Raw genomic sequence first — 12,356 nt, 5'->3', positions numbered from 1 at the left:
TGGGAGAAAGTATGAGGAGAAACAGGACCTTTGTATAGTCTCAAAGTAGCTCCCCACAAGATACATATTAATTACAAAGAATAAAATAAAATAAAATAAATAGTAGCTTTATAGTAGAGAAACCTTATAGAATAATTATGAGAGAACTATAGACAAACCCAAACTGAGCAACATTCTACAAATATATGACCAGTACTCTTCAAAAGTGTCAAGAGCATGAAAGGCAAAAAAAGACTGAGGAACTGGAGACTGGCTGAGACTACAAAGATATGACAACTAAATGCACAATGTGATCCTAGGTTAGATACTGGACTAGAGAAAAAGGGCATGAGAGGGAAAACTGTCAAAATTTAAATAAGATCTTCACATAGATGACTATTTTAAAATTAAATAAAACTGTTTTACTGGTATGCCATAAAAATTTTAATAAGATCTGTAGATTAGTTAAGTTTGTATCAATGTAAATTACCTGGTTTCAATAATTGTTCTATGATTATGTAAGATGTTAACACTAGGGGAAGCTGGATGATGGGTATATAGGAACTCTCCTTGCTACATCTGCAAGTTCTCTCTAAGTCTAAAATTATATCAAAATGAAAAATAAGTAATTTTGAAATATTTTCCCTACTTTTTATTGTTCATATAACCAGTTCTATTTACCATATTATAAAACTCTGTCAACTGTGATACAAAAACAAATGTCCGAAGAGCAGAGATAAACTGAAATGTGTTAAAAATAAGGTCAGCATTTTCATATGATCCAGCAATTCCACTTCTGGGTATATGCCCAAAAAAATGGAAAGCAAGGACTTGAACAGGTATTTGTATACCCACATTCGTAACAGCATTATCCACAACAGTCAAAAGGCAGAAGCCCCCAAGTGCCCATCAACAGATGAATGGATAAACAAAATGTGGTGTAGCCCTGGCCCATGTGGCTCAGCTGGTTGAGCATCTTCCCATGCACTGAAAGGTTGCCAGTTCAATTCCCAGTAAGGGCACATGCCTAGGTTATGGGTTTGATCCCCGGTCGGGTTGCATATGGAAGGCAACCAATCAATGTTTCTCTCTCTCTCTCCCTCTCCCTTCCTCTCTTTTTCTAAAAAGTAAAAATAAAAACATAATTTTAAAAAATGTGGTATAGCCCAGCCGGGCGCGGCTCAGCGGCTGAGCATCGACCTCGGATCCAGGAGATCAGGGTTCGATTTCCAGTCAGTGCATATGCCCGGGTTGTGGGCTGCAGCCGATGACTCTCTCATCATTGATGTTTCTTATCTCTCTTTCTCCCTCTCCCTTCCTCTCTCTGAAATCAATAAAAATATATATAAAAAAAAATGTGGTATATAGCTTGGCCGGTGTGGCTCATCAGTTGAGCATCGACCTATGATCCAGGAGATTGTGGTTCTATTTCATCAGAGCACATGTCTGGGTTGCAGCCTCGGTCCCTGGTGGGGAGGTGCAAGAGGCAGCTGATCAATGACTCTCTCATCGCTGATGTTTCTATCTCTCTCTCCCCCTCTCCCTTCCTCTCTCTGAAATCAATAAAAACATATATATTTTTTAAATGTGGTACATACAGACAACAGAATATTAGCCTTAAAAAGGAAGGAAATTCCGACACATGCTACATGGACGAACCTTGAGGACATCATGCTAAATGAAATAAGCCAGACACAAAAGGACAAATATATGTCTTTACTTATAAGAGGTACCTAGAATAGTCAAAGTCAGAGATAGAAAGTAAAACAGTAGCTACTAAGGGCTGAGGGAGAGAGGGGGATGGGGAGTTAGTGATTAATGTGTACAGAGTTTCATTTGGGGATGGCTAAAAAGTTCTGGAGATGGATAATAGTAATGGTTACAGAACAGTGTAAATGTACTTAATGGCACAGAACTAACTAAACACTTAAACATAGTTAAAATGGTAAATTTTATGTTATATATATTTTACCACAATAAAAAAAATGTTAAAAAATTAAGTCAGCAAAATAAAGGTATGAACTCAACATCAACAAATCTAAGAAATTTTAAACCTTTAAAACATACTGACTATAAATACCACCTAGTGGCCACACTTAAAACACCAAATTTCATTATCTAAGAGGCAGTTCAATTATTACTACTTTTCCTCAATAATCTTACTCAAGTTTATTGAATCAGCACCTTCTCCAAAAATTTGTGATGCTGGCACCTGGTAATTTCACATCTGATCCAATCAGTTTCCCCATAGATTAAAGAGGCAGTTTCAGAGCTCTCTGGTTTACCTGGTATGCAAAGGAACCCTATGCCAATCAGTTCTTAGCATGAAGGTACAGGGAGTCACTAGGCACTTCGTGATGGTAAATTTCTCAACCTCAAGAACAAGGTCTTCAAACTTTCTAGCCTTCTAACATTATCTTGTTAGAAAAGAATTTCCGAAAGAGAATCTCATGTTCAAATTTAAGTATGAAAGCATATTTTCAAGGCCATGCAATGAACTTCTACTTATAGTAAACATGGTTTACCCATGACTGTGTGATAGCTGTCTGTTCTTCAAACAATAGTGACTGATAACCATCACAGAGAACTCTGGCCACAGTAATCTAAATATATGGTAGAATGTGCTCTTACATAGAGACAAATAAAAATTCATTATTTAATAAGTGGTCATATGAAATCTACAGACGGTCACTGGGATTAAGTTTTTAAATCGCAAATAAAAACATTATATAATTTAACTTGAGCTTAATATGAAAATGCTAAAGTATGTATCAAGTTACCAAGCAGAACTATTCCTTTAAATATCAATGTCAGAGGTACAAAGAATTTTTAATAGGTGGTTTTTATTAGAACACTTAGTGGTAAAACAGCATATCTTTAGCCAACATTAAGATCAACATTTTGGGAAAATGTTACCTTCTTCAAGCTTTTTTTTCAGTTCTTCTATTTCTTTCTGAAATTGACGAAGCAAAGCATCCTTTGGATCTTCATTAATTCTAGCTTTATTTTTAATATTCTTAGCACGGTTAGCATACCGTAGGGTACTGATAGTTTCATCGTAATTATAATCTGCTGGCCCAATATTTGCACACTGTTGAATCAGGGATACAAAACAAAACATATTAACACCCGACACAGTTAAAATTAATACAACCATTACAAAGATATCAAAAAGAATTTCTGAAGCACACTTCTATACTTCTATTCTGGTCTTCTTGAAAAAGAGAGTAAGTATAACCACAAGGGTTTCCAAACACCACGATATGGGCTAGTACATGTAGTATACTAGAAGAATAACCATAAATCAAATAAAGTATAATAATCAACAGTTTAAAAATGTTATGCACATCAATTATGGAGATAAACAGGAATCTTAAATCTGCTTGATGATAACTACAATACCATCAACTAAGTCTTACCATCATGGTCTTTGAATTTCCTCCTAAGGAATCCTGAAGAAGACGAGTCAATTTAGAGTTCCGATAAGGCACATGAGTGCTTTTTCCATCCACCAAGGCAGAAATGACATTACCAAGGGTGGAAAGCGAAAGGTTGATTTTTGTAGCTTCTTTGAGGCGCTGCCCAGTAGCTCCAGTTTTTGCTTGTCTTTCTGAACCCTAGCAATAAACAGACACAGAAATAAAGCTAAAATAAAAAATACAGATTATTTCCAAAGCTTAAAAAAAGTAATTTAACAGAAAAGGAATCTGATATAATATCTGGAATTCACCTCAAAATAATACAGGAAGGGAAATGGGGAATGGTAGAGATGAAACAGGACTGGCCATGGACCAGTAACTGTTGAACCAGTAATTGGTGAAATTGAGTGATGGTTACACAGATGATCATTCTACCTACTTTTGTATAGGTTGAAATATTCCATAATAAGTTAAACACATACTCACGTTAACAACTTAAAAATCATACATAAATCATACCTTTTCACTTGAATTTTTATTCATTTATAAAATAATAAAATTACAAGAGTTATTCTTTTAGGGAGTAGCCTATTACTTACAGCAAGATCTACAAGATGGAGCTTCCCCATCCTGACGTGCATGTTACCGTCAACGCCTTTTTCACTGCATTCTATGGTAATTGTGAAGATGGCATGTGAACGGGAACTATGCTCATTCATATTAGTTGCACCAACAGAACCTTGAATAAAGGAAGGAAATTCTTAAAAAATAGTAACAACAGAGAGTACCTTTAAAAATTATTAACTATCCAGAATGGTTTAGAATACTTAGTTTCATCAGAGCCAAAAACCAAAGAGCATGGCTAAACCATAAACGCAGAGGTATGTTTGGCCATTATTAAGAAGTTTCTGACAATTTATGTTGATAGCAAAAGAATTTGTAATGTTTCTCATACTAAAGAGGTAATTTTAGGACAAAATAAATTTTAATCTCAAGTATTACTGGCTAAAAAAAATAGCTCATTAACATAAAAATACATGTTAAATAATTCAAAAAATATTGCTGTTTCAGCTGTCTCTAAAAAGTATTACGTTCTGCAAATCTAAACCACAGAAATAGTTGTAAATATGCATCAGATGATGCCAGGATATTCAGTTCAGCACTGTTCACAACAGCAAGAGATCAGAAACAACCAACAGGACAGTGGTTAATCAGTTATAGACTAGGCATACAATGGGGTTAAAAAAAGAAGGTAGGACATGGAAAGATACCCATAACATATGGCTGGAGAAAAAAAAAGAGAGGAATATATAGTATAATCCCTATTCTATAAAACAAAAGCATCCATTCAAAATATATTAAATACTGGTGTGGGTATGAATATTTTACATGAATATGTTTTGTAAACAAAGAAAAAGGTCTGTTTTGTTTTTTATAATACACATGTATTGGTTTTTTCCTTATATTCCAAACTACTTTAAAAGCATTATGTTAACTTTACCCAATGCCAAAATTATCTTACTACTATATGTTCATGCAGAACTTCTCTATGCAAGCTTTGATTTTTTTAAAAAAAAAATATCTTTATTGATTTCAAAGAGAGGAAGGGAGAAGGAGAGAGAGAAAGAGAAACATCAATGATGAGAGAGTCATCATTGATGGGCTGCCTCCTGCAGGCCCCCAACTGGGGACCGAGCCCGAAACCCAGGCATGTGCCCTGATTGGGAATCGAACCGCGATCTCCTGGACCCTAGGTAGACGCTCAATCTCTGAGCCACGCCTGGCCAGGCACAAGCTTTGATTTTAGCATTTAAACATTAAAATATAAACATTATTCATTATTGGCATATAGCTATACTGGAAGTCAGGTAACTGGAATGTAAATTGCACTAATACAGAAAAGTAAAGCCTGAATAAATCAGTCAGAGAAAGACAAATACCGTATGATTTTACTTATATGTGGAATCTAAAGAACAAAATAAAAAACAAAACAAAAGTGAAACAGACTCATAGACACAGAAAACACAATGATGGCTGCCAGAGGGGAGGGAAGTGGGGGGGCCTGGGAGAAAAAAGTGAAGGAATTAAGAAATACAAATTGGTAGTTACAGAATAGTCACAGGGATGGCAAGCACAGCATAGGGAATATAGTCAATAAAATTGTGATATCTGTGTATGGTGACAGGCGGGTACTGGAAATATGGGAGGGAGAACAGTCTAAAGTATATGATTGTCTGACCATTATGCTGTATACCTGGAACCAATATAAAATGTTGAAAGTAAATGGTAATTGAAAAAAAACAGTAAAGCCTGTTGAAAGAAGGTAAATGAAAAATTAGCGAAAGAAAATGAAGGCATTTGTGACTTCATGCTATATTTTAAATCAAATTATTAATTTTTTCCAAACATGTAAAAACCTATTAAGCCTTGATTTTGCTATTCCCTTACTGAGAGATATTTGGGATGGTTTCCTATTTTAGGTCCTCATAAGGAACACTAAGATGAGCATCTCTGAGCAGATATCCTTCTTTCTCTTTAGGATTACTTCCATGGGATGTATTTTCCAAACTGAAATTATCAGGTCAAAAGGTAGAAATCATTTTTTAGCTATGTGATATCAAATCATACTGTAGCAATGTTTTTCAATTTGCATGGGGAATGAACATATAATTTGAAAAAATATTAATACCTATTGTTTTTGCAATATATGTAAAGCATGCTATTTATGATTGTAATTTTCTATATTTCTGGTTATGAAAACCAAGGAATGTAACAGACATGTTGTTAAATGTGACCTACTTTGAACTTTACAATCCCTAGGGGAGAAGAGCTTGCAGCAATGAAGTACACTCAATGTTCCAACCACTGATCTGTCACATAATGGAAATAAAACAAAAAACATTTCCACAACTTTAACTTTCGTCAAATATTTATTTTGGAATAAAAAAATTATATTCTTATGTTTTTCAAGAGGGTATGGAAAATTTTATCCTACAAATATGCCTGCATATGTATAAACTCATGTATATGTAAGAATGCTTATTGCAATATTGCTCATAACGGCAAGATTGAAAACAACCCAAAAGTCCATCAATAAAAGATTGGGTAAATAAATAATGTAGATCCACCCAATGAAATAAATACTACATCATTCTTTTAAAATGCTTATAAATATATTAGTATGTGTTAATGTGAAATGATGTCTAAGATAATATTGCTAAGTGAATAAAGTATGCTATTATCTGACTCATAAAGAAAGAGGACACTCTCTGAAAACACACATGCGTGGGCACACAGACTACATCAGAAAGAGCACATTAGAACTAGCTGACTGAGACACAAGGGTAGGAGAGAGACTTGCTTTTCAATGGATACTTTTGTGTCTTTTGAATTTTATAGCATGTGCATGGATTACCTATTCAAAAAATTAATTTTTAAAGAAGGAATTTGGTTTAAAGCCTGAAAATACTGCTCTACAAAAATATTAACCAACTTACAAGGATGCCCACAATGTAAATACACTGAAAATTTGCGTTTTCGTTGCTAGGCAGGCTGTTTATTTGTTCGTGAGATGACTAATTTTCTTAGGTATAAATTAACTATTGCTATATTATGACCACCTGTATAAAACAGAACTAACTTTATGTTTGTATTGACTTTTCATCTATTTAGAATAGCAGCTTTTATTGTCCTATATTTCCCCTCTGCTAGTCCGTCCCTCTTGATAGTTATTTTACTCTATTTCAATATGATAAAGTTTATATTTTTATATTGGAATTTTTGTACTAAATATTTGGACTCAACCTATTTATTAGGAGTACTTTCTTCTCTGCTATCTTAGGTTTTCAAATCCCTTTACCTTTGTTTCATTTTACTTTTCTCATTAGAATTTTTTAGGTCTCCTTGAACAAATCTCACATACCAAGTGAAACCAATTCCCAGGTAGTTAACGGGAGGTTTTGGTCACTACTGTAAATGGAATCTTATGTTAAATTTTTTTTAATTAAATAAGCAATACATGAACATATTCCTGGGATAAAAAATGTAAAAGTACATTTAAAAAAAAAAAATGAAAGCTCCAGACATCCCTTTTCTCCAATCCTACTTCCCCTTGCTTAAAAGTAACCACTATTAAACCTCCTTTCATTTTCTATTTTTTTGTTTTTTATTTATTTATATATTCATTTATTTATTTATTTTAATCCTCACCCAAGGATATCTTTTCTATTGCTTTTCAGAGAGTGCGGGAGAGAGAGAAACATTGATGAGAGAAACGCACACTGACAGGCTGCCTCCTGCACTTGCCCCAACCAGGGCCGGGCACTGAGCCTGCAACCGAGGTAAGCGCTCTTGGCCGGAATCAAACCTGGGACCCTTCAGTCCACAGGCCAAGACTCTAGCCACTGAGCCAAACCGGCTAGGGCCCAAATATTATTATAGCTAACAAAAAACAGCTATATAAGAGTTTCAAAAATGTAGCACTACTACTAAGAAACAAAATTTTGCTCAGCACAGAAAATCTGTGAGATCTACCATCAATATTTGCCAAGGGTGGGAAACCTTCTTTCTGCCAAAGGCCACTTGGATATTTATAACATCATTTGAGGGCCACACAAAATTATCAACTTAAAAATTAGCTATGAAAAAAGCTCCTAGATTTATTGAATTTTGAATCCCGCCTGCGGTTGCCTTGGCAGGGCCAGACAAAATGATTTCATGGGCCATATACAGCCCTTGGGCCGGATGTTCCCCCCCCACCGAATATGCTCTCTACCTAGTAAATAATCAAAAAGAAAGAGTTTTCAAGACACTTAAAAATCTAGTCTTTGTGGGACAAAATGCCACACCAGTTTTGCTTCTAAACCAGCCTAGTCAACACATAAATTGTAATACAATACAATTATGTATTACACTTACGATTTTTGTGGCCTAGTGTCATAATTCTATCCATATCATCAGCATTATTTACCACATAAGCTGATAAATCTTTGATATAAACTCCCACATCAGGTCTTTCTTTAACCTAAAAAAAAAAAAAAATTGTAATCCTTTACACATACATCCATAATTCTTCCACAGCTATTCATTGAACATGTGTATTACTTAATGAACATCTACTACATATAAATAATATGTAAATAAATATGTTATTTACTAAACACAGTTATTTATTGAACATCTACTGTGAGACATCGCTAGATACTGAGTATACAGTGATGAACAAGGTAGGCGTAGTCTCTACACTTGTGGAAGTGAAAATCTACAGGGGGAACATACAAACGAATAATTAAACACAAAAGTTATTTTACTTCAATTGTGATAATGCCATGAATTAATATAAGAACACATTATAAAGACTTAAGCTAGTGAAGCAGGACGGGTTAAGTTTTCCCAAGATGATGTTTCATCTAAGACTTAAAGAAATAGGAAGTAACCAGTCTGGGCTAGGGTAGGAGGAAAAGAGTAAATGCAAGGATCCTGAAATAGAAAAAACTAGGCACTCAGAAAAAATAAACAAAGCCATAGTGGCTGGAAAGAGCAGGAAGCAGGACAGGGATGGAGGGGTGGGGAGGGGGTGGAGAGAGAGAGAGAGTATGTATGCGCGCAGGAGTGGAGTAGTGGGGGTAGGGTGTTGAATATCTAACTATAGAGGTAGGCATAAATAAGATTAAACTATTATTGGCCTTAACAGCAATTTGAAGCTGCTAGATAATTTCAAATGGTTGAGTGAAATACTCAGATCTATGGCGTCCATGCAAAAATACTGCCTTTCTGTGAGTAACCTTATGAGAAATGTTACCAAATTTGAAGAATATTTTCAGGAAAGATCTATATAAAATAGAGTGTTCAAAAAATCAAAATTCACTTTGGAAGACTCAGAAGTCACCTCTACAAGTCAAAAGAAAAAAGTAAAATTGAGGCAGAGGCCTGTGGCTGCTAGTGGGGAAAGCCATTCCATAGGTATTAAGACCTGAGACAACAAAAAAAGTTTAAAAAACAATTCCACAGTCAAAAGTCATAAGGGCAGCCCTGGTTGGTGTGGCTCAGTTGGCTGGAGTGCGGTCCTGTAGACCGGAAGGTTGCAGGTTTGATTACCAGTCAGGGCACACCTAGGTTGTGGGTTCGATCTCCGGTCAGGGTGCATGCAAGAGACAACCGATGGATGGCTCTCTCACATTCATGTTCTCTTTCTTTCTCTCCCCCCCACCCCCTTCTAAAATCAGTAATAATAATTTTTTAAACAGTCATAACGGCAGACACTTCAAATTCCAGGTGTAGATTTTAGATCTAGTTGGGGTTTGGGGGATTTTTTGGTCTCTTTTATAACTATTTATAAGATGTACTTATACATTAGGAAAAATTACCTTTTTCCTATAATGGGATATAAATGAAACCCTAATTTTATAAAGGAGTGTGTTGGTTTCTATAAACCAATGGATTTCAACTCTGCTCTGAAAAGCCCTAGAGCAGCAATTTTCAACTGGTGTGCCATGGCAGGCACACTGGTGTACTGCAAGAATTTTTAAACCATGCTATATCTGACTATTTAGTCAGGGGAACTGATCTCTTTTCCCTTAGACTGTTAAATAAAAAAATGACAACAGCCAACAACAGACATCCAGTGTGAATGAATCAAAATTATACTTATTTTTTTGTCAGACTGACAAAAAATATGTTTTCTGGTGTGCCACAGAATTTCAGTAATTAGTTTATGTGTGTCATGAGATGAAAAAGGTTGAAAATCGCTGAGGGTCAGTGGTGGCACTGAGGGGTCACTATGGGAGCCTGGGCGTCTTCAGGCTCAGACAAGTTCTAAAGCAAGCTTCACTTTCATGCATTTTTACACACTGTGCGTCCATATAAGGTTTGGTTTGATGAAAATGTTTAAATGCTTTAAATCTTTTTAAAGGTTTAAAAAGAACTGGTCTATTTCAATGCTTCTCAGAAAATGTATGGTAAAGAATACTTTAGGTATTTCTATTCTGGCAAACTGGTATTTCTGAAAAATACAAAAATCATGTACTTGGATGCCATAGCAACGTCCAATTGCTATAAAAGCTTTTAAGCATTGCTCTCACTTTCTGTGCTCATCATACTGAACACTGAAAACAAGTTCTTCAAACTGACATTGGTCTGCAAAGTCTAAGGTTGCTTTCAATCACAATATGATCTTAATTCAAAATTCAATTAAGGGTAGATACACTGATTAGATATGAAAGATGAAATCAAATATGATTCCAAATTTATGAAAGTTAAAAAAGACTGGTGATAATACTATCAAAGAATTTTTCTCATAAAGCACATAAATTAAATTTGTATAACAAATATAGTTTATAACACAAAACAATGAATCTCAATGGGGCAGTTACTCCCCTGCTCTGTTTTAGAAATTTGTGAGGGAGTTTCTGGTTCACTTGAGGACACTATTAGTATTCAGACAGGGGCCAGGGATACCAAGCTTCCTGCAGTGGATGGGATCTTCTCAATCAATGAAGAATTGTCCCATGAAATTTTGAATATCCTACCAGTGAATGTCCTACACATGAAAAAAAGCTATATTTACCTAAGTCTAGACCCTAATTCTATTTTACATATAGAAACAAAGTGCTTTTCCATGGTAATAATAATAATATAGGAATGCAAGAAAACTAAGAATTATATATTTTATTTTGCTACCAAAAGCTAGTCACTGTTTTAAAAGACCATGTCATTGACAGCAACACCAATTGAAGTGTTATCAATTCAACATACCTGTAACAGTCTGCATTTGTAGTTGTTGCAGTCATGATTACATATGCCTTGACTACTTCATTATGTCAGAGTGTTGCCACTCTAAGTATTTTATATACTGAAGTACTAATATTTTATTTAAGTCCTTTTATTCTCCTTTATATTACAATTGTGTAGTATATTATTTTAAAAATTATGTGCATAGGTATACTTTATGAATTTTATTTCAGAATAGTCAAAAAAGCATTCCAAAATATTGTTATAAAAAGGGGACACTGGGTCTAATATGATTGAACCATTGACGATACTGTTGCTGAGAATAAATCTATTTTATAATTACTGGTACAAAAATGGAAATGTTCTTTCCAAATGATTTTTATACTAATAATCTGTGCAATAAAACAAACTTTTAAAAGGCAAAAGCACAGAATTAACAAAGTATCCATCAAAACTAAAGATGACAACTAGCAAAAAGAAAAAAAATACATCTCCACATTTGCTATGTACACATTATCATTACAGAATAAGCTTCTATTAAGGTCTAACAAACACAGACAATCCCTAAGCCTGTAATATATTAATATACTGTTTCAAAAAATCAGTTTGTATGGTAAAGTTTAAAAAAGCTAACATTTATTGAATATTATGTGTCAAGTATTGATTTAAACACTTTGTATTAATTTGTTACTGTTGGCAATAAGCCTATGCAGTAGACAGTATTACTTTCATACGGCAAAACTAAGGCTAATAGAGGTGAAGTAATTTGCTCAAGAGATCAGAGCCAGAATTCAAACTAAGATGATAGGACCTCAGAAACCATTCTCTTAATCCTAGATGATACCACCATTCACCTGCTATGTGACCTTGAACCAGTCAGGAAACTCCTCTAGCAAAACTGACTGTTGGGAAGATTAAATAAAATAAAGATGTATTACTACCACAATTTACTGTATTGAATACCTACTATCACATTATAAGAGCTCAGTAATAGTAGCTACTTTTACTCTACATGTATTCCACACCGTACTACAATGGTGGCTACTGTTATTCTACATATATTACTCTCTATTTTACTAACAGTGCAATTCCAATCAAAATTCCAATATTAATATTTTAAAGGCTATTATTTTCCTTATGTTTGTCTCATTTCATAAAATACTTGGTAATATTTACAAATATCTACCACCTTACTCAGCAGTACTACTTCAAAAATGTATTCTCACATAT

General features: G+C 34.5%; 1 protein-coding gene across 1 annotated transcript in view; it reads right to left on the bottom strand.

Moving 5' to 3' along the window:
• The window catches only part of KIF3A (kinesin family member 3A), a 49,845-nt gene that overhangs the window by 19,706 nt on the left and 17,783 nt on the right, over window positions 1-12,356 (bottom strand). Inside the window, 4 exon segments of the mRNA XM_016197118.2 lie at window positions 2,896-3,070; window positions 3,399-3,596; window positions 3,998-4,137; window positions 8,316-8,421. Of these exon segments, the coding sequence (XP_016052604.2) occupies window positions 2,896-3,070; window positions 3,399-3,596; window positions 3,998-4,137; window positions 8,316-8,421 (619 nt within the window).

The sequence above is a fragment of the Miniopterus natalensis genome, chromosome 4, assembly GCF_054644295.1.
Source record: "Miniopterus natalensis isolate mMinNat1 chromosome 4, mMinNat1.hap1, whole genome shotgun sequence".
Classification (NCBI taxonomy): domain Eukaryota; kingdom Metazoa; phylum Chordata; class Mammalia; order Chiroptera; family Miniopteridae; genus Miniopterus; species Miniopterus natalensis.
The sequence above is the reverse complement of the archived record's forward strand: the minus strand, read 5'-3'. Positions and strand labels throughout refer to the sequence as shown.